General features: G+C 29.8%; 2 protein-coding genes across 2 annotated transcripts; both read right to left on the bottom strand.

The window, feature by feature from the left end:
• Positions 1–4802: 4802 nt before the first annotated feature.
• LOC132751737 (uncharacterized) lies at positions 4803–12998 on the bottom strand. Its single transcript, XM_060741952.1, has 5 exons — positions 11368–12998; positions 9416–9727; positions 8820–9140; positions 6685–6999; positions 4803–5008 (listed from the first exon to the last, which is right to left on the bottom strand). Exons 1-5 carry the CDS (start codon positions 11438–11440, stop codon positions 4803–4805), a joined length of 1227 nt encoding a protein of 408 aa, XP_060597935.1. The 5' UTR covers positions 11441–12998.
• Positions 12999–14372: 1374 nt separating this feature from the next.
• LOC132751731 (uncharacterized) lies at positions 14373–23060 on the bottom strand. Its single transcript, XM_060741945.1, has 8 exons — positions 22847–23060; positions 20421–20465; positions 19558–19602; positions 17717–17842; positions 17066–17126; positions 16697–16764; positions 16373–16397; positions 14373–15881 (listed from the first exon to the last, which is right to left on the bottom strand). The coding sequence occupies exons 1-8, from the start codon at positions 22917–22919 to the stop codon at positions 15806–15808; spliced, it is 519 nt and encodes a 172-aa protein (XP_060597928.1). The 5' UTR covers positions 22920–23060; the 3' UTR covers positions 14373–15805.
• Positions 23061–25217: the final 2157 nt, after the last annotated feature.

Below are 25217 nucleotides of genomic sequence, written 5' to 3'. Positions count from 1 at the left end.
TCTTTGGTTTCAAAATTTTCTCTTACAAATTATCATTGACAAAAAAGTTTTGTAACGTTTGTTAAAGATGCATTGTTAAATTTAAATTTGAACGCATTGAGCCAAACTGCAAATTAAACTACAATATCTTAGGTAATAAAAGGCAAGAAATTACTTTACATACTTTTTCCGCAAATTTGTCATCAATTTTTAATCCTATAATTATTCATGTTCATACAATAAGGGCCCTTGAACCTTTAGTATATTTTTAATTAAAAATTATGAAGTAGGATTGCTTGTTAAAAATCAATTTTTATTAATCTTGGTAGTATTGGATAATTTTATGTTAAAAAGCTATCTTTAGAAAATAACTATAAACTTGGGTGTAAATATTTTCGCGATTTCCATACCTGTTTGGCTGTAACTCCGGAGTTGACTGAAACAGAATTTTAGAAAAAAGAAACGACTGGTAGTACATTTTGTTAAAGAAATCCATTGTATTCGTTTTAATAGACAATATGCTGTGGTACAATCATAAATTGCATGTCAGATTTTATATTACAATATATCAAAATACTTTAGTTTAAAATAAATTATTGCTTGAATATATAAGTTTTTTACCAAAATTGCTTACAAAACGATCTATATCAAAACAGAAATTCAGTCGTAATATTATTTACCAAAAACAAATGATTATAAATAAATAACAAGTTTTAAATGAATACGACATGACAGAGAATAAATTTGAAATTCAGCATACCTTCAAGAGAAATTCATAAGTTAGGGGTTGATTTCAGTAATCTGTTCTGTTTTTCGAAGTTGCTCGTAGGGTACCCCTAGTAGAAATGATTTTCAAAAACGAGTTAAATTGCAATGTCAAAGTTATCAATTTAAACGTTGTCGTCAAAGAGAGAATGAGATTGATGGATTATATGCAGCAACAAGGCATCTCCCTTGTTTGGCCATTTTTATTTTTTGAACTGATTCTTCATATAATTATGAAAAATTATAAAATCGTGATTTGCAATTGTTAATAGAAAATCATATCATGTATCTTAATTTTGAAAGTATGTTGGCAAAGTCTTTGGAAAAGAAACGGAAGACATTTATTGTTATATCACGAAACACATTTTAAAACATTCTTAACTTACACATCAGTTGGTGGTTCAGTTAATTCTATTTCAACGAGAAAATCTGTCGGCTGAGTTTTTTGAGCCTGTGATATAAAAAAAATATAGTAAAAGCATTTAAAATACTTAGCGGTTACTGCGTCTTAAAGTTAAATAAACTAACCAAAATACATAAGCAAGCAATATATATCGTTCATATCATTTATCAAATGACAAACCATTATGAGATCTGTTTGATAAAAGTAGAATTGTTATCACTTAAAAACGGCAAGAAAGCTTGCATAGAAAAACATATTATGTTGTTTTTTAATTACTTGTTATACATAAAAACAAAATTAAACTGTTTATTGTTTTATGTTTCTACATCATTTTTGCAAAAGCAATCATTATAAAAAAATCAATCGGTATAGCTACATAATTTATAGGCATCACACATTTTCTTATGTCAAATTGTAATTGTTACATTACTGATTTATTAAAAAAAACATCAACAAAGAAAGGAAACAGGTCCTTAAATAAAAGCTTAATCTCTTCTTTAAATGATCTGAAATAATGCAGTGTTCAAAAATGGTTTTCTGTATTATCGATGATTATAAATCTATTACAAGGTGTGCTTATAAACCATATTTCATAGATTATTTTCTTTAAATGACAAAAAACCGATGTTATAACAATACCTGCTATAATTCCTTTCCTAGTAAGAATGAAAAAGGTACAAGTCCCACCAATAAGAATTCCAACAGCTAATGCAGCAATCGCAAACCCAACTACAGCTCCTGAACCTACACCTGTTTCATTTTTGCCTGTGATGAAAATCGATCAATGACCTTTATATTATTGCACTTAGCAAAAACATAAATAAATGATGTTTCTTAATATAAATACACTGCTTTCTTTTGTTCATGATCAAATTGTTTAAATAGACTTCGTATGGTATATTTGGAGAAAAGGTTGTGTTTGAAAGAGACTGCTCCCAATCATTTAAGTGAATTTGAGTAATGTATAAGAATACGAGTTCCTGTTATTAATATTAAGCTCACGTGGTTACTTAGGGTTTAAAAATGAATGCTTAACATATTCATTTTAATAACACACGAGTTAGTTAACAGGAGGCATTTTAGACCTTTTTGTCTTCTGTCACTCGCGATTTCTTCTAAATTACAATTACAAAGTATCATATAAATACAGTAAGTCTCATAAGGTCCAAATCGTTACAAAGTCAATTAAAATTGTATCATTTTTTTCATAATAAATATATGACGGCTGTCCCAACAGTTCACATAATATTTCGTATGTATCATATAAAAATGTATTGTCATAGCGATTTTTAAGCTTTACATATGGTAATGAATATTTGTTTCTTTACATCTACAATTTAATGATGTGGGTTTACAAATAAAAGACTGTTAAAATCAAGAGAAGAGTGATCCGTTGGAAGCATAAGTCACAACAATTTTACATGACAATTGCACACTCAGTTTGATTGAGTCCGTACATGTGTGATAATGTAAAAGTCCAACATGGGCGACCGTATTTTGTTTTAAAGAAATTCCTACTCGACAACCATGCTAAAATGCCATTGAGGCTATAATACCATTCATCCCGCCTAGGCACTACATTTCCTAGTCCGTACACATATAAAGATTATCTGTCAATATTTTATGCTTATGTATTATTTGTGTGAATCGAAACACACTTTCGCCCGCCTGTCTCTTTGTAATGAATCCTAAACTGAGGTCACAGTGCTGCTATGAATAAGTGTTGATCTACTCACGCGAAACTCGTCTGCAAAGCCCCTTACATCTTTTGATTTATGACATCCGCATATGCATTCACGTCGTCCTTCCCTGTTTTCTTTTTATCATTTTAACTGATTTAAATTGGTTTTACATAAACACGCATAATTCCAATTTATAACATGGAATTACGTTATTTTGTTTACCTTTTCCTTGCAACTAGCTTAGTTAATTAAGCGTGCTTTAAGAACACAGTGGTGAATAATGCCAAAGTTGTAAATGAATGGCATCGAATGCAACCTTGAGTCATTCGCGGATAATCATGGTAGTTGGAACCAGTTTATTGATTGCACACTAAAATATAGCTCGTTAAGTAGAAGCAAACCTTAAGATTTTTTAACAAGCGAGGGTTAGCAAAATTCGATTGTGAAAGTAGAAAATTAAAATAAACCAAAAACTTACGACGTATTTATCTTGCAATTTATCGCGTTGTTAGATATTTCGATAGTTAATACAAATGATTTTTCAAAATTGCTAATACTGCTTTATATTATAATTGGGATTCTATATGAACTTTAAGGACAACACTTGTTGGTAAAACAGTAACACATATAGACCAATGTTGAACATCTTTTTGTTTTTACCTGGTGTACTCATATCATCGCCTGTCTCTTTATCATCTGGCTTTGCTGTAATAGAAAATGAAAAGAAAAATTTTAATTACCTTGAACAGAGTATATAACAATACTTTTGTGTATACCATTGTGCATGCCATTCAGTGCCTTGTATTATTATTATGCTTCCTGTTATGTATTACTATATACATGCATTGACAGTATATTGCCAAAACGTTTTGCGTTGTTAAGTAAATTATTGGGAAATATCTTTTATTAACTCGAAAAGCTACACTTTTAAATTTAATTTATTCTGTCCGGTTCATTATTCTTATCGCCAGAGTGAAATAACGACCGAAGACGGATAACTGATGATCAACAAGTATACAACTACAGTGCTGGTAGGCATACAAGATATTTTATCTTTTATGAGCTTTTAGCTGATTCTTTCCAAAAACCACACAAAAAAAACAATATAAACTCAATAGTGATTTTAATTTGCAAACGGGACCTATTTTTATAAATTTTTGGGGCTGACATGGAGTTTTAAAGACGTTTGTGTATTTTATATAAATGTCAACTTTCACATCTAACATTACATCTGTGGGAGGAACTAAACAAAACGATAAACTAAGCTTAAATGGTATACATCTATATTTTATAAAAATTTTAATAAATTTTATTTAAAAATATAAAGAATATGAAATAATTTTTTAAACTCAAAATTTTAAAAAAATCTAAAGGGAAAAAAAAAAAACCAATATAAATTAACTTTTTTGGGGGGAACACCCGGCAATTTTTTCCCTTCGTTATTCGACAGCACGTATGTTTTCGTTGTTCCACTTCTTATTGGTTTAAGTGATAATGTTTGAATTTTAAAAGTGAGTCGAATTATAAAAATTGAGTTTGCAACAATATTCTAACCCAAAAAGCTAAAAAACACATGCGGGGTTTGGTCTTTTCCCTTCCACGTGCATTATGTTTATACCTTTTCCGTCTTTTAGAATTCTGGACCCAAAAATTTTAAAGTTGGGGGTTCGTAAATTACAAAAAAAAGGTAATGTATTTTAATATAACACTAATATCAAACCTTTTTAAATTTTGGGGCAAATAAATCAAATTTTTTGTTTGCTTTTTAAATTTCACAAATAAATATTTATTTTAAAATAAACAATGGGTTTAAAAAAAAATTTGATTGTTTCATTTGGGGTTTTATTTACAAAAATAAAGTATTCAAAAGACTATCTTAAATACATAAATAACATATTTTTCTTACTTATTTTAAAAAATCACAGTAAATTTTTAAAGTACATAATTAAAAATTTTAGACTGAAAATTACTGTTCAGTGTACGGTCCCACTGTGAAAAATACCTAAAGGTTTTGAAATTATTTTGTGAGGGGTTTGATTTATTTTCCCATTTTCATGGTAACATTTTAGGGCGGGAACCCGCATGTATTTTAAGGGAAATCGAAATCTCCCGATCCCACAACAAAAGTAGTCATTTTCTATGTCTTGTAATCCAATTATTATAGGTTCACTTGGTGGTTCTGAAAATTATGCATACAACTATTAACATTACAAAAAGATAATTGATTATTCATAATTGTGTTGTTTTATAAATATCTGAATATTTTTAAACAATACACAAATACAGTCAACTATCGTTATCTCGACATCGATTTTCTCGATATTTCGTTATCTCGATTTAATTTTGAAAGTCCCGATTTTGTACCCTCTTTATCTATATTTGAAATATTTGTTTAACTGATATTTTTATTTCGATATTTTCAGTATTTCGATGTACAATTTCAGCCCCAACAGTTATTTTCCCATTATTATCCTTTGCTTATCTCGACTAATAGTTTTGTTTCGTATGTTCACTTCAGACGTGCTAAAAAACAAACTAGAAGATAATTGCTCTATAGCGCGTGTCATAATGATGATTATGTTTGTAACATGTTTAGCTGTTTTTATAAAAGTTAATCTATTTAGCGTGTTGATTGACTTGTGTCCAAAATGACATCACCAAATCAATCAGCGGTCGAACAATCTCGAGAAAGACCCGATAAATAACCCGGGAGGATATCCGGATCAACCACCCTGAAAACAATATTTTCACTATATTGGTGTATTTCTGAGTAAACCTCACTATGTGTTTTTATCACAGAAACCTGTATTTCCACTGGTAAACATCCGCTAATGTTACTTTGTTAGATATTGACTAGGCCTATGAAAACAAGACATGGGGATATTATAGTTTATTTGACATAAGGTATGCACATGTCTTTTGTAAAAATCAGTGTCTGCCTTATTCGAACCCTAATATGTTTATGCTCCATAGCCACAGTTAACGTACTATCTGATGAGCAAAAACTTTACGTCATTATTAATGACCACGCTAGAAAATGTTCAAAGTTTATCCTTCAAGCATACCTCCACAGAAGAGGTATAATTCTTTATCCTTGAGACATTTTTGAATGTATCGGTAAATCATTATCATATTTCCAGCTGCCACTCATAACTTACTGATTGAACTGTATACGTAAATCTTCTAATGTGTTGTTACAAAATGTAGAAAACTTACTTCACTTTTCTTTCTCGATATATATACGTATCGATTAACCAATGTGTAATATATTTTGAATTAATGTTAAAGTCACTTTTAGGCCCATTGGGCCGGATACCTCTAAATTGTATGACTGTATAAATTGTTGAAAATATATTGTAAATGTACAATGTGACTATAATAACCCAATTTCTTATCTTATCTTATCTTATATCCTTGAATGAAGTGATATTTTTCACACGTCTCTGTCTTGCTTTGAAATACATGTATATGTATATGTTTCTTCAGTTTTTCTTTTTAAATACTTGTAAATGTATATATGCTTCGTCACAGCTTATATGTTTATTATGACGAGTAGCTATGCCCAAGTCCAAAATGAATCTATACTGAATCCACACAAATTGTATATAGCTTAAGGTTTAATATAATAAGGCAGATAGTAATTTAACTTGTGTTTTATAACCGTTTTTTGGTTCCGACTTTAAATAATACATAAAAGAAAATCAACCGGAACGCAGATCTTATGTCTATATACATGAGATACATGCCAATAAAATATAATGTTTTTTTTAATTATGACTGGTGCATTCATTTATTTATAATACTTGTGATACGTTAAAAAAATAAATAATAGCAAGTAAATTCATTCTATAATACCTTCAAGCGAAAGTTTCCCAGCGTATACATCGCAATCTAATCTCTCATTATGATATTTGACACGGTAAAATACCTCGTTGTCTTTGTCACTGTCCATTATTATAAGATAGTAAATCATATTTTCCTCATATAGTCTCTTCTTTTTGGTTGACCTTAGCGGCGCTAGCCAATGATTTATTCCATTCATGCTTTTACCCCATCTAAGAATAGCATGTGGATCATACGTGGTGGGGGTAAAAGAAAATGTCACATTCCTTCCAAGTATTGTGGGTTTGTCAATACTCAATCGACCACACTTACTCAAACTATAGTCACCTGTAGAATAACTCTATCATCAATTAAAACATTCACATTTTATCTTACTGAAATAATATCTTGTTATGATAATTACACTTGAACAATTTTCTAATAAATGTTAAATGTTTCGAAAAGTCCTCGCTATTAAATCAACCTATATTTTCATACAATTTCTTGAAATCCTTTATACTGAAAACAATCATTTGCAATTATTCTGATGTTTTCCTTGTCATATCGGCGGATATTTCATTTGTAACATCACGGACAGAAGAGGAATAGTACGGTCTTACGTTCAGAGAAAGATTACTAAAAAGGACATTATCCCAATTTTTTCATAAATGTGTTTCATTTATCATCAATCAAGCTGAAAAACAATACTGTAGTTAAAACTTTCTTTTAATAAAGTTTACAACAGAAAATCGATGTAAGTTGATGACAAACATTGCTTCCCTGTTCATATATTGAAAATGTCGGCATAATTTGTTTCTAATTACATTAAAATACGTATTAATATTATTGGAGGGGTCATCAGACCTCTCCACAGTGTTCAGACTGAGAATGAGCGGCATCCATTTTTGCGTATCTGATTGTAGTGAATGAATCTCACTTAAAAGGTAAAATCATTAGGAGCAGTCTAAAATAAATGTCTGTGATGAGTGATGAGTCAGCTTAAAAAATCAAGGTACTATTTTTTGACCTGATTACCGCGGCAGTAAGATTTGACAAATGGTATTAACATTGGGGAGGCATAGCCTCCCCAAAAATTGTTTTGCGCTTGCTCTGTTTTAAAATACGACTTAACTTTAACGAAAAATTAACATCAAAGTGAACAAATCGGTACATATAAAAATCGGAAAATATCTTTAACGTTACTTAGCGCTACGTGGATGTTTGATTCCGTTTTAATGTTTTAAAATTTATAAATCGATTATCGTATTGTTTTCTGAATAACGTTTTAATATTTCATGTTCCGATAAATAGTAACAATGAACATTTTAGCTACAATATCCCCATGCACTATTATATGACCGAGTGAACAGTGTACCGAAAGTTTACTGTTCCTTAAACGTTTGAACCAGTATGACTAAATAACGCAGCGGAGGTTTTTTGGCGCAAATGGCACAAATTTTACTACTGTTTAATTTTCCTCAAATATTGTGGTTGGAGGCATGCAGTTTTATATTCTCCTTATTCTAATCAAATTATATAAACATTTTTTATGTAAATCATTGTCTTAAAATTGCTTGATTAACATACTTTATGCCCGTTTTGGAAAATGTAGAGAGAATGTTTCCATGTACTTTCCAAAACATTTACCGAAAATTTAAATTTGCTTATTGAATTTTACAAGAAATTTGTGATAATGCTTTTAATATATATATAATTTATTTTAAATTTAGTTATCTTTGTAGAAAAAACTATCCCTAATGCGCCAAAAAAAAAGTACATTTCTCCGGGATATAATCTTTCAAAACATTTAAAAAATGAAGTGTAAAACAAACTTTCATATGATACTATATTCAATATATATAATAAATTCTATTTTGTTAAATAATTGTAATTCATAATTACTCACTGTGTCTTTTATGCAAGAATATCCCCAAATATTTTCGAATTAAACAGATCTTCCACAACAGCAAAAAGACCTCTCGCATGCTTCCTTTTAAAGAAGCAAACTTGTCCTCATATTGATACAAACAACATTGCTGGCTGGCGCTGCACGTGAATGAAATTGTCTTTCATACTTTTGTCATGCATGGGTGATTTTGATATGATAACTTCGTTTCAATTTGTTGGTTTAATATATATAGCATGCAGAATAATAAACACACACAAACCTGGTAAGTACACGGTTATTTCATCTGTGTATAATGCTTCTTCAGAGCCGCCACAATAAACACGATACTCTCCATTCATAGAAATATTGAACATATAAATTGTCAACACATATTTATTGTTTTGCTCCAACGTCTCTTGGTAATTGCCATCAGTCAATTTCAATGTTTTGCTTGTCCTTCCGACGATATGTTTCCATTCACGTGTGAAACTACCGCTATTTCTCATCACATTACCTGACGGATAATATTCGATTTCTGCGGTCCCATTCTCAACCACCTTTTCAGATCTGAGGAAGACGACTCCACACAAATTGAAAATAGCTTAAGATAAAATATAATAAGCAAGATAATAATTTAATTTGTGTTGATATAAACATTTCGTGGGTGTTCCGACCATGAATAATACATTATAAAAATCAATCAAAAAACAGATCCAGTTTCTGTTATCTATAAGCAATTATAATAAAATAAAGTAAATAACATGTTTTGATTATTGATTATGACTTGTGTATTCATTAACTTTTAATAATTGAGATGCATTATTTAGAGAAAACAAATATTACATGTATTACAGCAAAATATTCATTCTACAATACCTTCAAGATTAGGGTACCCAGCGTCCATCCAGCAGTGTATTGTCTCATTATAGTAATGAGCACGGTAAAATTTATTATCGCTTACTTCACTGTCTATTATTATCAGGTGGTAAGTCGCTTTTTTCTCATATTGTGTAAACTTGTTGTTGAAAGGGAGCGTTTGCCATTGATCTATTCCATTCGAGCTGCGCTGCCATTCTAGAATTGCATTTGGATCATACGTGTCGGGGGTAAAAGAAATTGTCACATTCCTTCCTAGTATTGATGGTTTGTCAATCTTCAATATGCCACACTCACGCAAACCATCATCACCTATACAATAAACTAATACTTTACATTAAGCGTAATTAAAATGCACGTCTTTCAAATATATGATGTATCTAAAATTTACTTTTGCTTTAGGATTGTTTATCATTTAATTAGCGATATGCTATATTACAGTAAGCAACTTCCTCTTTCCGTAAGAAAATATACTTTTGAATTAAAATAATTTTAGTTTTCAGCCTTAAATTGTCAATTAAATTAGTTTGAAAAAAAAATGTGTTATAGTCACAGCTTATAAGAATTCAAGTTGTAACATCGTCATCATCATATAGTGCATGTTCTAATATCACCAAGCGGACACAATACAGATTATTACAGCTCCAAGTTATCAAAATACATGTCGTAGGAGTATATATACCAAGCTATTACCATGCAGGTTGTTACAGCTTCAAGCTATCAGTTAATAAGGCGTCAAGAAATACAGACCGTACATTTAACAATACGAATCAAGTATCATTATAATTATATGTTGTTACTGCGCCAGGGCTATGACAATTCAGGCTATAACCACCAAGCTACATCAGACTTTAATCGCTGGAGGCTATTGACACTGAGCATGTAACAGAGGAAATCTTGTTACAACACAAATCTATTAACTTTAATGTTAATGCTATTACACTTTCGGTTATAACAGCGCTTCAGCTTTTTACAGCATGGGGCCAATACATTTCAGGTTCTTACAGTGCAAGGCTATGGAATGTAGTTGAGCTGTGTAACAATACTCAATATTCTCTGCTAATGGGTGAATATGATTACTGTAATATTAAAGTCAAGAGAAAAGAAATAATGCCGCATTTTAAAGTTTGAAAAAGCACATCCTTAGTTTGTGAAACAAGAAATGAAAATTTTTAATTCATGGACTTGGCTTGTTTTCATGATACATGTTTTTGACGAATAAATAAAATATTTTATTTTCTGCTATGGTATGAAACTGTGCAAATGATGTATGTATGCTCTCTGAACTTTTTTTAAAGAACGTGATGCATTAAGAAAAGAAGAACCAGTGTTTCATACATCAGTTTTATTTCATCAAAACAGGCTTTACTAATGTACTCAAAATTTGAATATCATTTTTTTACCAAAAGAACATACTCTTGAAAGAAGAATTCTATAAATAGAAGCATGCTAAGGCTGTGAGAATTTGTTCGCCACATTGCTGGACATTACATAACTAGGTTGTTGAGTAAGTACATATTCAGGAGTAGTCAACCATTTTTAATTGCACGTTAACAATCTTTCATCATAGGATATTCTAATGCGTCTGATTTTGTTGAATCTGGGTAATCACTTGCACTGTACGTCTGAAACTGATTTAATCGTAAACACGATTTTTGGTAACAGTCGTCTGCTGACGGCCGTCGTACTTCCAATCTATTGTGCTATAACAGTCTAGAACAGCTCATAACGATAAGAGTAATAAAGATATCAACAACATGAAAAATAAAAGCATAAAAGATGACGATTGCTTGCTATTTCTATAAAAATGTCATTCCTATTTAAAAAAAAATAGTTATGTAACATTCGTAATATCCGGTATCGTAACCTAATTAACTTAAGTTTATATTAAACAAAATATATATATATAACAGCATGCTTTAATTCATAAATAAAATTAAACATAAACTTACCGTTGCCGGGTACGATAACTGTTGATGATATAACAAAAAATATTGAGCACAGATTATAGAAAATCCTATACATTTTAATATTGGTATCCGTTTTTTATATTTATAGAAAAACAATTTGTATCTATTTATATATTGAAAAAATAATTCGTTGCTTAAAAAGCTAGTCTTCAGTTAGATATGACTATTATTTCAAGTGTAAGTAACAACTTCTTGTTAGGGGAATTGGCCACTCCATCCAATTATCTACGTTTTTGTAAATTGACAGAGAGTATCAAATCATCTTATCTTTATTTGTTGTTTCCGTTGAATTTATCTTTATGCGCACAAGTAGTGAAAGCTTCCTCCATAACTGTTAAATTTAATACTTTTGTAAGATTCGATTAAGTATTTCGATCAGATAATATATGGTAATGTAAATGTTGCGATGTAATACAAATTTAATGATCGAATGATTATATTAATTTTATCACATTTTACAAATGTATAAAATGCAACAAGTTTGTTAAAACGGACAATACTGCAATTATAAGACTAGGGCCCAGTTGTTCAAAACTTTTGTTAAATATTTAACAATGAAATCATAGTTAAATTAACAAAAAATTGTTAAATTCTGCGTAAAGCAATTCTGTTGATTAACCATTGTTAACGTTAAAGTTGTGTTGAATTAACAAAGTGTTGTTATTGTTTTTGTTAAATATCTTTGTTAAGAAAAATCAGTTGTTCAGAAAAAAAGCGTTATCTTTTTGTTAAGACATCGGCTCTAATAAAGAGTTAACAACAAAATTAATTCACCTCCATAGGTGAATTAATTTTATTGTTAGTGGCACAAAAAATTGCTTGTTCCCTTGCTTTACCCCTGTCAACTCCAAAACAGTAACTTTTAACATTTTAACAATATTGGGACATCATTCTCAATCATAAAAGGATTCTAAACAATTTTCACAGGAATTTAAGAAAGTCCGATTTACTTTCAATAGCCGCCTCAATGTGGTATTAAAACAAATTAATTTTCATAAAAGGTCTGAATCTGTTCAGGTGTCATATTGATAAACAAGTTTTAAAGTAATCAGTATTAAGATCATCTTTTAAATTCAACATACAAACATAAATATATTCCTGCCTGTGATTTAATTGACTTTCAAGAACTTCACTTAACAAATGTATAGTTACCTCATTCTACCTAATTCTGGATCATTAGAGTAACAAGCTGACAAAATATTGTACTGCCAGTGTAAAACTATAAATAGGGCTGATTACCAAAATCTGACACCACTGGTTCCATACTGCTTTGTTCAAAACCCCTCAACTTTGTTGGTTAATTATTGTCAGTTTTTGTTTGTTTTGTCAGTTTAAATCTTCACTTTTAATATCTTATAAAAATCATTCAAACCATTGTCTCATATATTTATTTGTAAGTGTTTTTGTCTGATGTCAGTTTCATTGCAAATAATGAATTGTCAAATGTGTTATTACATGTGATAATTGGTAGTTACTATATATATATAATAAAGTAATAAACTGCCATGCTCATCTGGAAACCAGAAAATATGTTTGTAATGCAATGGTTAAACACTTATAACTTACTGGATTTACACTTAGACAATGCTCACATTTTAAGTTACTTAAAGAGTATTGTATGTTTACCATACTTTATCTTATACTGTTGTTTTGGGTATACTATTATAACATAATATTATCATATAATTTAGATAGTTCTAGTATATGAAATAGTTTCCTATTGTCATATTGGGCTTCATACATTATTTTTTATACATAAAAGTACAACTCTTGAGTAATGAATACCAGTTGCCCTTTCAATATTCTTTAGAACAACAACTGATCAGTAACGTTGAAAAGTGTTTAACTCCCTATTGTTTTTAATCAACTTTAAACATTATTTTCATTTTTTACTAAATGTGTGAGTAGATTAAGTCATCTATATAAATGTTATGTAAACCCTGGATTCAAACAGAGACTTCTATAAAGCTCCATGGTTCACCATTTCATTATTTTCAATAAGGCCAAAAAATAAATAAATATGTCTCCCCTTTCCAACTCAAATAAAATAGGGTTTGGCATTTATGTAGAAAACTTCTTCAAATTTTCTTTTTTATTACATATTAGTACATCAAAAGCAAGTTTATATTTCAAATTTAAAGACATTGGACTTTAATTGTACATTATTCAATGATATTAATGTTGACAGTAACAGGTCATCATGCATTATGTGTAAACAGTGGAGTATTTGATAAGTTTGTGATCTTATTTGTACATACCATAATTTTGAGAATAATATTTTGGAAAAGAGGCAAATTCACTTTGTATTGTAGATGGGAAGAGAACACATTTCTAATTTATGCAAGTCAGTAGTGATACTTATAAAATGTTAATGTGCTAGTTTGGATCAAAATCTCTATCATATAAATACATGTAAATGAGGTCCAAATTAAGTTTTTTAAAGTTTCATCTACATATTTGTAAAATAACTATGCAAACCTGTCAAGCAATTAGAATAGCTTTAGTAACTTAACAGTTATGATCTCAATACTTGTGTGCGGTAAAATTGAGCACTGCATTATATAGATAATTATATAGATAATAAAATTAAAATTGTATAAACTAGCATACATATTGCTGAAATTTTGAGACTAAATTTGCTGAGTAAATATGTGTATTTTGAACCTAATGCTATGTTATTGTTGCTTTCACTTTATCCTAGCTGTGCATTATAGTATACTGCAGTTTATACTATTTGTTAAATATACTTAATATCATTATTGTTTGATAAATATACAAAAACACTTTTAAAAACATTTTCTTCTTCAGACATTTTAAGACATATATCTATTGAAATGAGGAAATAAGATATTGATATTTGAACAAGCTAGTCAGACTCAAATATACAAATTAGTTGTTAATACAATGCCAATCAATAACTTCATTAATAAGATAAACAAATGTTAAGTTAAAGATGTCTTTTGATTTAAAACAATATATAAGTCAAGTCAAGTCAAAAGATTTATTCAGAAATAAAGGCCACCGGCCCAAAATACTTGTCATACAAAATATGATATTTAACATTACAAGGTTATGTCTTATACAAGTTTTGACTTTCATTACATTTATATACTACTTTGCTATAGAGATCATGATGTGGTAAATATAAGTAGAGATTTTCTTATAAAATTATCATTTGATGAAAGTAATTCATAAAAGTTATGTTATTCAGTTCCGGAACAATACCAGTTTAGTAAATACGTATTTCTAATTTCTAAATATTTTTACAATGAAAAAAAAAACAACATGATATTTAAAATCCTTTTGTGGTTTGTTGTCATTTATACTACCAGTTATCTACGCTATCACAGGCCTTCTATTATAAGCCAATGCACATTAAGAATTACATGAAAAACAACAACAGACAACAGTACAAAAATCAAGCAATAGTGACTGTTCATTTCATGTCGGAGCTCATTATCACACGTAAGTTTGGCTGACTTTAATTAACATTTTATACAGAACGTAATTATACTAAACATTGCAAGCACATTTCTAACAGTTAACAAACATTCCTTAAGAAATTTCAAGAATCATAACTACAAATTCTGTCTATTTATGCTTAAAATGCGATATTAAAATTAAAGCCATTCGAACGTCATTGCAACCTTGATATGATTGTAACATATTACGTTTAAATTAATAATTTGAGAGTCGATCTTTATTGTAACTATTGTATAGAACACATTTTAGATCCTAATTAAGGAACCGACATAACTTTGCTGTATTGTAAAAATATAGCTTTGGACAAAAAACTTTCGGACGTTTAATTCTAAATTTCTTTAGGGCCAAAACCCTGAAATGAGTATGAGTATGATATTTGATGAGTCTTCTGTCCTTATTCAAATAAAAATTTAAGCACCGTTAAATTTATATCTTACCAACAATTTCTTATACAAGTTTCATACGGATGAACAATATAGTCATTCTTACATATAGACAGGTAAAAATGTGGGTACAAATGTTTCATGAGAATAATCATAACAAAGTATCAAAAAAATAATCATCTTTCTGAAATCAACCAATCAATTCATTTTCATATAAAACATGTTTTAGCTATACAAATGTGAAGCAAAAATGTATAAAAATTCAATTTTTAAGAATAATATTGAATAATTCAAGTAGCAAAATAAATGCCAGAAAACACCAGTTCAAAAAACAGTATTTTTCTTATTTTTCAAAAGAGTTATAATAACAGAATACATGAAATTCCTTTTTCATCTATAAAATATCTTTATGTACACTGCCACTTTTTTGTGTAACGATATCTTCCATTGATATAACAGTAATACAAATTTTACAAACTATCTTTCTATAAATTCAATGTTTCCCGAAACGTCTAGAAGGTTCAAGACGAATCTCTCAAGTAGGTTATCAAGATTTATCGGCTTTGTTTTAGATCTGTATATGTGTGATATTTCTCTGCATCCTGATTCAGACTTTCATACTGGGATTGGCTGAAAATTGACATATAAAAGAGCATATTAAAAAACATAAAATAAAAGAAACTTACAATAAGAGTGTAAAATAGCAGAGCAGATCTTATAAATGTTACAATAGTTATCATGATTCTGCCAAAGATTCAGTTTACAGTCTTTGGTCAACAAAGTTTACTCTTATAATATATTATTGACAAACAGTTTGTTTGTACTGCTTGTTAACCAAGCATCGTAAATAATTTGATTGAGCCAGCTGCATTATTAGCTACAATATCAAGGTCATACAAAGGCAAGAATGTACTTCATACTCTCCCGTAGATTTGTCATCAATTTATCCTATATTCATGTTCATACATACAGGGCCTAAACTTTAGTATATTTAATTATATTATGAAGAGCATTGCTTGTAAAAAGATCAATTTTATCAATCTTGGTAGTTATGGATATTTTATGTTAAAGCTATCTAAGAAATAACTAAAAACTTGTGTAAATATTTACGATTTCCATACCTGTTTGGCTGTACTCCGGAGTTGACTGAAACAGAATTTTGAAAAAGAAACGACTGGTAGTAAATTTTGTTAAGAAATCCATTGTATTCGTTTTAATAGACATTATGCTGTGTACACATCATAAATGCATGTCAGATTTTATATTACAATATATCAAAATACTTTAGTTTAAAATATTATGCTTGAATATATAAGTTTTACAATGCTACACGATCTATATCAAACAGATTCAGTCGTAATATTATTATACCAAACCAAATGATTATAAATTAAATACAAGTTAAATGAATACGACATGACAGAAATAATTGAAATTCAGCATACCTTCAAGAGAATCATAAGTTCCCCTGATTTCAGTATCTGTTCTGTTTCGAAGTTGCTCGTAGGTATCCCTAGTAGAAATGATTAACAAGTTAACTTTCAATGCCAAAATTATCAATTTAAGCGTTGTCGTCAAAGGGCGAATGAGATTGATGGATAATATGCAGCAACAAGGCATCTCCCTAGTTTGGCCATTTTTATTTTTGAACTGATTTTTTATCATGACATATTATAAACTTGTGATTTTCGATTGCTTAATATATTAAATCATGCATCTTAATTTTGATAGTATGTTGGTAACGTCGTTTGAAAGAAACGAAATACACTTGATATGTTATATTAAGAAATAGAATTTAAAAATTCGTAACTTACAGAGCAGTTGGTGGTTCAGTTAATTCTTTTTCATGAGAAACTGTCGGCTGAGTTTTCGAGCCTGTGTTATCAAATAGCATAGTAAAGCATTTAAAATACTAAGCTGTTACTACGTCTAAAATTAAATAAACTTATGAACGTTCAAACCACATACGCATGCAAAATGTTTCGTTCATAACATATTTTAGCGACCAATCTTATTGATATTTATTTTGATAAAAGTAGAATTGTTACCACTTAAAACGGTAAAAGTTCATAGAATGACATATTATGTTTTTTCCAATTATTTGTTTAAAATTTATATAATAACAAAATTAAACTGTTTATTGTTATATGGTTCTACATCATGTTTGCAAAAGTAATCATGATTATAAAACAAATCAATCGGTAAAGCTACATAGACATCACCACATATTTTCTTCTGTCAAAATGTAATTGTTTCATTACTGACTTATTTTAAGTAACACAGGAAAGTAGTTCTAAAATAAAAGCTTAAGCATTCTGTTAAAAGATCTAAACTTATGCAGTGTTAAAAAATATTTTTTTTGTGTTATCGACAACTATCAATGTATTTCAAGTTTGCTTATAAACCATATTTCTAACAAAAGATGATTTTCTATTTATGACAAACAACCTGTGTTTTAACAATACCTGCTATAAATCCTTTTCTGGTAAGAATAAAGAAGGTACAAATCACACCAATAATAACTCCAACAGCTAATGCAGCAATCACAGACCCAATTACAGCTCCTGAACCTACACTTATTTCTGTTTTGCCTGTTATCACAAAAAAGATCAATTTAGGTCCTATATATTCTTACACTTAGCAAAATTCGTATTAGTTATACCACTTGCGTGCCATTAATTTTAAGGAATCTATTTTATTTCTGTTCCTAGGATGATTGTCACTCCAAATTTACATTTCATATAGTTACCTTAATTTTGGACAAAAATATATCCAGAAGCTCTTCATATTAGCATCGGTTTTAGATAGAAATTATATTGAATTCAGCCAATTAAATGAAACAGTTTCAGTAATGTAGATAACTCAGTTCCCTGGCCTATAATAAACTAAAGCAAATGTATATTGTTATAATAATAATACTAACAACAACAAGAACAATAATAATAATAACAATAATAATAATAATAATAATAATAATAATAATAATAATAATAATAATAATTATAATAATGACACGCATAGCATATGAAACTGGATATAATTACATCTGGATACTTTAATTCAAGTTTAATGATCTTTTAAGTTGTGTTTAATGACAAAAAACAAGCAATTAAATTCAGGGCAAAATTAATATTTATCCACAGGGAGAGGTATTCATAACAAAATTACATGAAAATTGCAGATTCGGTTTGTTTTGGATATTGAAATACTCCAACATCCCTCATATTAATGCTATGCAATATAGAAGTAGCGCAAGGGAAGATGTCATTTTGACTTTAAATTGATTCCTATAAATTCTCACTCGACAAGCATTGACCATTAATGCTTTCATATCATTAATCCCGTCCTTGATCAAAAGCTTAGTTATTACTTTACCGGGTTCGTTCATATATAAATAATGTCTGACAATATTTCATGCGCAGAACTTTAATTTTAATTTAACTTTTAATTATAGTTTATTCTTTATTTGTATAATTCCAAACACATTTTCACCCATCTGTCTTTTTCTGCTAAATCTTTGTAATTAACTGTAAACTGAGGTCCCAATGCCGCTATGAATTAGTGTTGGTCTATTCACGCGGAACTCGTCTTCAAAGCCACTTTCCACTTTTGATTCATGACATTTGCAATGTTATACATATGTATTCACGTCGACCTTCCCTATTTCCTTTTATCATTTTTTATTATCTTATTTAAAGGGATGTTAATGAAACACGCACAATACCGTTGCTTTTGGACGTGAATTGTGACAACTTTTTTACTTTTTCCTTGCAACTTGTTTAGTTAATTAAGCGTGCTGTAAGAACACAGTAGTGAATTATGTCAAAATATGATAAACAACATCGACAAGAAAAAGCGGCGTTCAATGAGAACGCAACCCACACACGACCCAGCAACAAGAACTAGTGACAAAATCCCAGGAGGGACCAAAACAGACACAGTTTCAATTAATAGCATCAGGATAACATTGAATGAGTTGCGGAAAATCATGGAAGCAGTTTATTGATTGAACACTAAAATTTACATGTTTTGTGGAAGAAGGTCTTCCGTTTTTTTTACCTGCGCCGATTTGAAAAAAATTGATCGTTAAAATAGAAATTACAAAATATCTTATAACGGTTTTTCATACTATTTGCTGTGTGGTTAAAAATTTCGATAGTTAATACAAGTTTTTTTCCATAATATACAAATACAACTTATAACTTTCATTATTTTGCTTTCATACAAACTTGAAGGATAATCCTTATACGTATAACAATAACCCACATGGACAGATAGAACAATGTTGAACATTTTCTGTTTTTACCTGCTGCACTCATATTATCGCCTATCTCTCTACCATCTGGATTAGCTGTAATTTAAAATGAAAATAGAAATTTTAACAACATACAACATAGCGTATAAAAAGACGAATAGTCTACTTCCGTGTATACAATTTTTCATGTCATTCAGTGCCTTGTAATATAATGATTATGTTACTTGATCAGGATTCTGGTTACCTATTACTTTATACAAGCATTTGACAGGATAGCGTTAAAACATTTTGCTGTATTTAAGTACCAGTGGTCACATACGATTCAATTGATCTGATACGGGATAAACATCTTTAAAAAGCTCTTACTGCTACATTTATAATTTAAATTCATCCTGACAAGCCAATGCATTTACTAGGATCATTAATAATATCATCAGAGTAAAGGAACGATCGCAGACGGATGCCCTATGATCAAATCGTTACTAAGTATTCATAGTAAAAGATATGGCGATGTGTGCATGCTTCAATACTTATTTGTCAAATGTTTCAAATGAACATTATGTACACATTTTGGAGTAAAAGTGTTCGTAAGATATTTGTTGAAATAATTAAAGTTTCCATTTTACTTTTACATTATGTTAAGTATTAAAAATTTGATAATTGGAAGCAGTTTATTTATTGAAGAATAAAAATTAACACGTGTTGTACAGAAATTACAACTAAACTTATGACGTATCTTTTATTCAATTTGCCGCTTGGTTACATATTTTGATAGTGAATAAAATATATTACTCGTAAATACAAAAACAGCTTTGTGATTTTTATGTTTTGGCTTTTATATGAAGTTAATGAACAACTATTGTACGTGTAAAAATAACCCACATGTAAGATAGAACAATGTTAAACATTTTTACCTGTTGTACTCAGATTATTGCCTGTCTCTCTACCATCTTGGATAGCTGTTATTTAAAATGAAAATTGAAATTTTAATAATATCATAGAGTATATTAAAAAAAACCTATAATTTACTTCTGTGTATACAACCGTACTTATTATTCAGTATGTTGTAAAATAGTGATTATGTCACTTAGCCAGGATTGTGGCTACCTATTAATTTATACATGTATTTGACAGTAAAGTGCTATATAACTTGTACATACCAGTGGTCACATATGATTCAAATGATGTGATACGGAAAAAAAACATGTTTTAAAACATCTTACTACTACACTTTTAATTCATTCTGACCAGCGAGTTCACTTACTAGCTTCATTATCATTATCGTCAGAGTGAAAGAACGACCACAGACGGATGCCTTATGATCAAATCTTTACTTATTTTTCATCAGCAACTTTAGTCAGTAAAAGATAAGGAAATTTGTAAATGCTTTAATTCTTATTTGTCAAATGTTTTAAACATTTACTTTATTTGAACAATATGTGCACATTACAGAGTTCGTCACATATTTGTTGAAATAATTAAAGTTTCCATTTTACTTTAATTTAAAACATTTAAAAAAAGACTTGTGCATCAAAAAGATCGAGGTATTGTTATTGTCCAATTTTGGCACACGCGCGCAAACATGCACGCCGACGCGCACGCATGCACATGGACGGAAAATGAGAGAAAGAGGGAGGTCTAGAATGAAAAGTTTCCTGCAACGATATGTGTGCTATTTTTAGAAGGTTAAGCGACTATTTCGAGCACCTCAGAATATATACATTTTTATTAGTAGCAAATATTTTCTTTGCGCATGGTCCAAGTCGTTTTATCCATAGATATGTCTTAGAACGAAAATTAGTTCTACATTTTAAATAAATAATTTGCTCTGGAACAGAAACTGTAATTTAAAAGCAATATTATTAAAGATCATTACTATTAGCAGAAATGTTTTGATTTATTTTACTGGATTGCTTAGTGCATGACGATAGCGCGCGCACTTTCGGAATTACATACGAATCATGTTACGTTTCAGAAGTTTATGTGCTCAGTTTTGCTAAATAAGTGAATTAAAAAAATCATATGTTTAGTTCACATCACTTTTCTCGTGCAGAAAGTAGAATTCATACATTGCACTTTTGGAACCGATCAACAGTCATAGATATATGACTCCATTTCATTCTCGAGTAGGTGGTGAACAAGTTCTGATGAAATATGAGAATGACATCTTAAATTATATTATCACCCCTCACTTTTTTCGTAATGCTAATTTCCCATAGGCCTCTGGGAGTTATTTTTTTCTGTTAATGCAAGTGTACCACGTGACTAAGAATTTTGTACTGTTACATAGATAACAGTATTTTTTAACAGTATAAAATCTGGTCACGTGGTCTATTTTCTAAATAAAATGGCCGCCATTTTTTTGTCGATTCATTCTTATTTTCGACGTTAAACCCCGATAGGAAATCTTTTTTTTTCTCTGGTGTAACTATGACACTCATAAAATTTAGTTGATCGCGCCACGGTGTGCTTTTCGCATATAAAATATTGTTTTTGTTGAATATTCAAAAAGTGAACATCCGTTTTCAACGGAAGTAATTGCAATGTAAATAATTATGTGTCAAACTGGAACATGCAGACGACTTAAGCATGCAACTAAGGATTATTTAACAATTTTAATCAGTGAAACGTTACAGATATGGTCGACAGACATAGGATATCATCGTTATTTTGTCAAAAACCATGCTAAGAATATTCTGGAAACAGAAGGATCAGATTTCAAAGATCATAACCGTGTAAATGGGTTAATGTTTTTTTTTCTTAATAAAACCTAGCTTATTGTATATGTTTATGATTTGTAGATATCATCACTTGCTTAAAGAATAAAAGAAAAAGAAAACTTCTCAAGTAGGCCTAAAGTGCACTTAAAACTTAAAAGGTAAGGACAGTTTAGCTATTGTTACTCTTGGTTTATTTTTGTAACAGTTAGATTTAGTTGACAATTTCAGATCATCACAGTACTTTTGTTCGGGGTAATAAAATAAATAACACATGGGTTTGTGAGTAACAGTAAAAAAATCATCCCTCGTAAAAATAATTGATAACATCCGGACCCATGGACCAAAAAACAACAACAACAACAACAACAAAACCACAAATAACTCTGCGCCTGTGGGCGCGGAACAATAATTAGCATGCAATAGAAAAGGGATGGTTAGCTATTTCTACGAAAAGGTTGATCAGTCTTGCATTTTAGCAGAATTTCATTCCTATATAAAAAAGACAGTTACGCAACATTTTAATTACAGGTTACTGAACTTATTTCACTATTTACATGAATAAAAATGTATAAAATAGCATTTTTAAAATGCGAACTGAATAAAATGAAACATAAACCTACCGTGGCCGGATATTAGCACTGTTGATGATATAACAAAACATATTGTGCACAGATTATAGAAAATCCTTGACATGTTAAAATTGGTAGCCACTTTTCTATATATATTTAAATTCCAATACAATGAGCCAGGAAAACAATATGTCTTTTCTATATATTTAAAACAAATTAAGCTTGCTTCAGTCAGATCTAATTATTGTTTCAAGTGGTAATTACAACTTCCGGTTCGTGAAATCCAGTTAACGTTTATGTAAATTGATAGTATCAAATCATCTTTATGTGTTGTTTCCTTTGCAACACTTCCGCCAATTATCGTCAGATCAGATAATAATATGGTAAATGTTGCGAAGTGGTGCAAATTTAGCGATAGAGTGATTATATAAATCTTATAATATCTAACTATTTAATAAAATGTTACATGTGTGTTTAAACGGACAATTCTACAATAATTATTACTAGTATGAAACTGCATTTGAAACTCCGTTTTTAATGGAGATAAGTATTTAAGTCCACAAACCTGCACGTGAATTATGAAGTGTCTGTATTTGTCGAAATCGTGACGATTAAAGTTATATACAAACACAAGATTTTAAAAGACCATGTAATTTGTTCGTATGTATGTGCCAATCTGTCCATCTGTACGTATATACATTGCATGGATGAAAGCGGGAAGAATAACTTGAAAAACAAGAATGAAGATCAACCAGGCAAGGGCAACGTTAACAGGATGCAGCCCCCCGACACGCCCAAGTAAGGGACTCTGGAGGCACCAAACGAAAATATAAGTTTTCATATATGATAAGCTGTCAAAATTCCAGCTATTTTGCGTAAGGCAAATAAGATTTGACATGAGTTTATTATGTGACTCAAAGCATTGTCTTCAATATACTAGCTCCTCTTTTTTTTCACAATGTTTTGTAATCCCGCTGCGGTTCAGGCAAAACCTGATGGTTTGTACATTTGTTGGATTATTTTAATTTTGTTCAAATTACTCCGAAACGTTGGGCTATATTATGAACATGTAGGTTTTGACCATATTGTACTATGCATATATTTCCACCATAGGCTAATCTCCTGTCACCCCCAATTTCTTTGTTTTTATGTGTGTTTTTGAAACAATTAGGTAGGTTTAAAAATTCGATAGAAGTGATAGAATCTTTGAACATTTTAAAGTCTAATTTGTAAAGTACTCTAAACCAAATATTCTGCAAATGATTTGACAATACACAATGAAAACATTATCAAATAAAGTTTGGCCAAAAATTACAAAAACAAAACAACAACACTTTATCAGTAGAACCAGTCATCATATTTTCTTTCACAATTATAATGTATCACTCTTTTTCCAATACAAAATATTTTTCCACAAATAAGAATTATTAAAATCAAGATTTTGAAATTTAGAAAAATAGACTGCGCTAGTGTGTATCTAGTTTTGCCACGCCATATCTCATGTACAGACTCAATCAAACCGATTCTGCTATTTTCATGTATTTTTTGCTGTTTTTAATGCTTCCGGGGGTCACATGTTTACCACATATTTATACATCACAATAGCAGGTGTCAATTGATGTGTGACAGCCGTAAAAAGTTGCCCTGTGCCTCAATTCAGTGTTGTTATATTTTTCTGGTCCTTCAAGATCATCGAGTCCAGCATTTTTAAGTGTTTAGAATTGAGTACCGCTCAAGCCGGTGCTAGGGGACGTTAAGGAAATTGCACTTTTCCATTGAATAATATAAAAATATGTACATTTCAAACTAATATGGTAACGGGTATAAAATATATTTTAAGAGTCTATTACCGTAACTAAATATTTCTCTGAATTCAGGTTGATGTGGGTAATATGTGGCTTGGAAAAGATTTCACCAACTGTCACATCATATAGTTTGCCTAAACAGAGTAAAGAGACACTAACCGAATTTATAATTCCTTTAGGAATATAAATTCGCTAATAATTCGCTAATAATGAGCCCCTTCTCAGTTTCAAACCGGTATGAAAACGCAATTGATACCTAATGTACCAGCAAAAAACGTTTGATGTTATATAATTATCAGTCTGAATATTTTATTTTGCACATTTGGTAATATGCATAGATACCGAACCTATATAATTCAAATTATCATTTTTATTACTGAAAAAAAAAATATTTAGATTAAATATGTTGATAAGGTCAAAGTTAATAAATGTCAACATTTATATGATATGAATACGGAAGAGCATTAGTGCCAGGTTTATGTTTTTTATTAACTCGAAATTTCGAGTTACTAATTCGAAATTTCGAGTTACTAAATCGAAATTTCGACTTACTTATCTCAAAATTTCGAGTTACTAACTCGAAATTTCGACTTACTTATCTCGAAATTTCGAGTTAC

Source organism: Ruditapes philippinarum, unplaced genomic scaffold, assembly GCF_026571515.1.
Source record: "Ruditapes philippinarum isolate M1 unplaced genomic scaffold, ASM2657151v2 ctg834_1_1_1_1, whole genome shotgun sequence".
In the NCBI taxonomy this organism is placed as follows: domain Eukaryota; kingdom Metazoa; phylum Mollusca; class Bivalvia; order Venerida; family Veneridae; genus Ruditapes; species Ruditapes philippinarum.
Note: the sequence above shows the minus strand (reverse complement) of the source record. Positions and strands in the feature narration are given on the sequence as shown.

Excerpts from the sequence above, each read along its gene's own strand:
- LOC132751737 (XM_060741952.1), bottom strand. The coding sequence starts at position 11,440 with ATGTATAGGATTTTCTATAATCTGTGCTCAATATTTTTTGTTATATCA. Across the intron at positions 9,728-11,367 it reads AGTTATCGTACCCGGCAACG|GTGATGATGGTTTGCGTGAG; the intron begins GTAAGTTTATGT and ends TTTATTGTATAG. Across the intron at positions 5,009-6,684 it reads TGGGAAACTTTCGCTTGAAG|AACCACCAAGTGAACCTATA; the intron begins GTATTATAGAAT and ends CATAATTTTCAG.
- LOC132751731 (XM_060741945.1), bottom strand. The coding sequence starts at position 22,919 with ATGTCAAGGATTTTCTATAATCTGTGCACAATATGTTTTGTTATATCA. Across the intron at positions 19,603-20,420 it reads CAATAATCTGAGTACAACAG|CTAATCCAGATGGTAGAGAG; the intron begins GTAAAAATGTTT and ends TTTAAATTACAG. Across the intron at positions 17,843-19,557 it reads CGATAATATGAGTGCAGCAG|GCAAAACAGAAATAAGTGTA; the intron begins GTAAAAACAGAA and ends TTGTGATAACAG.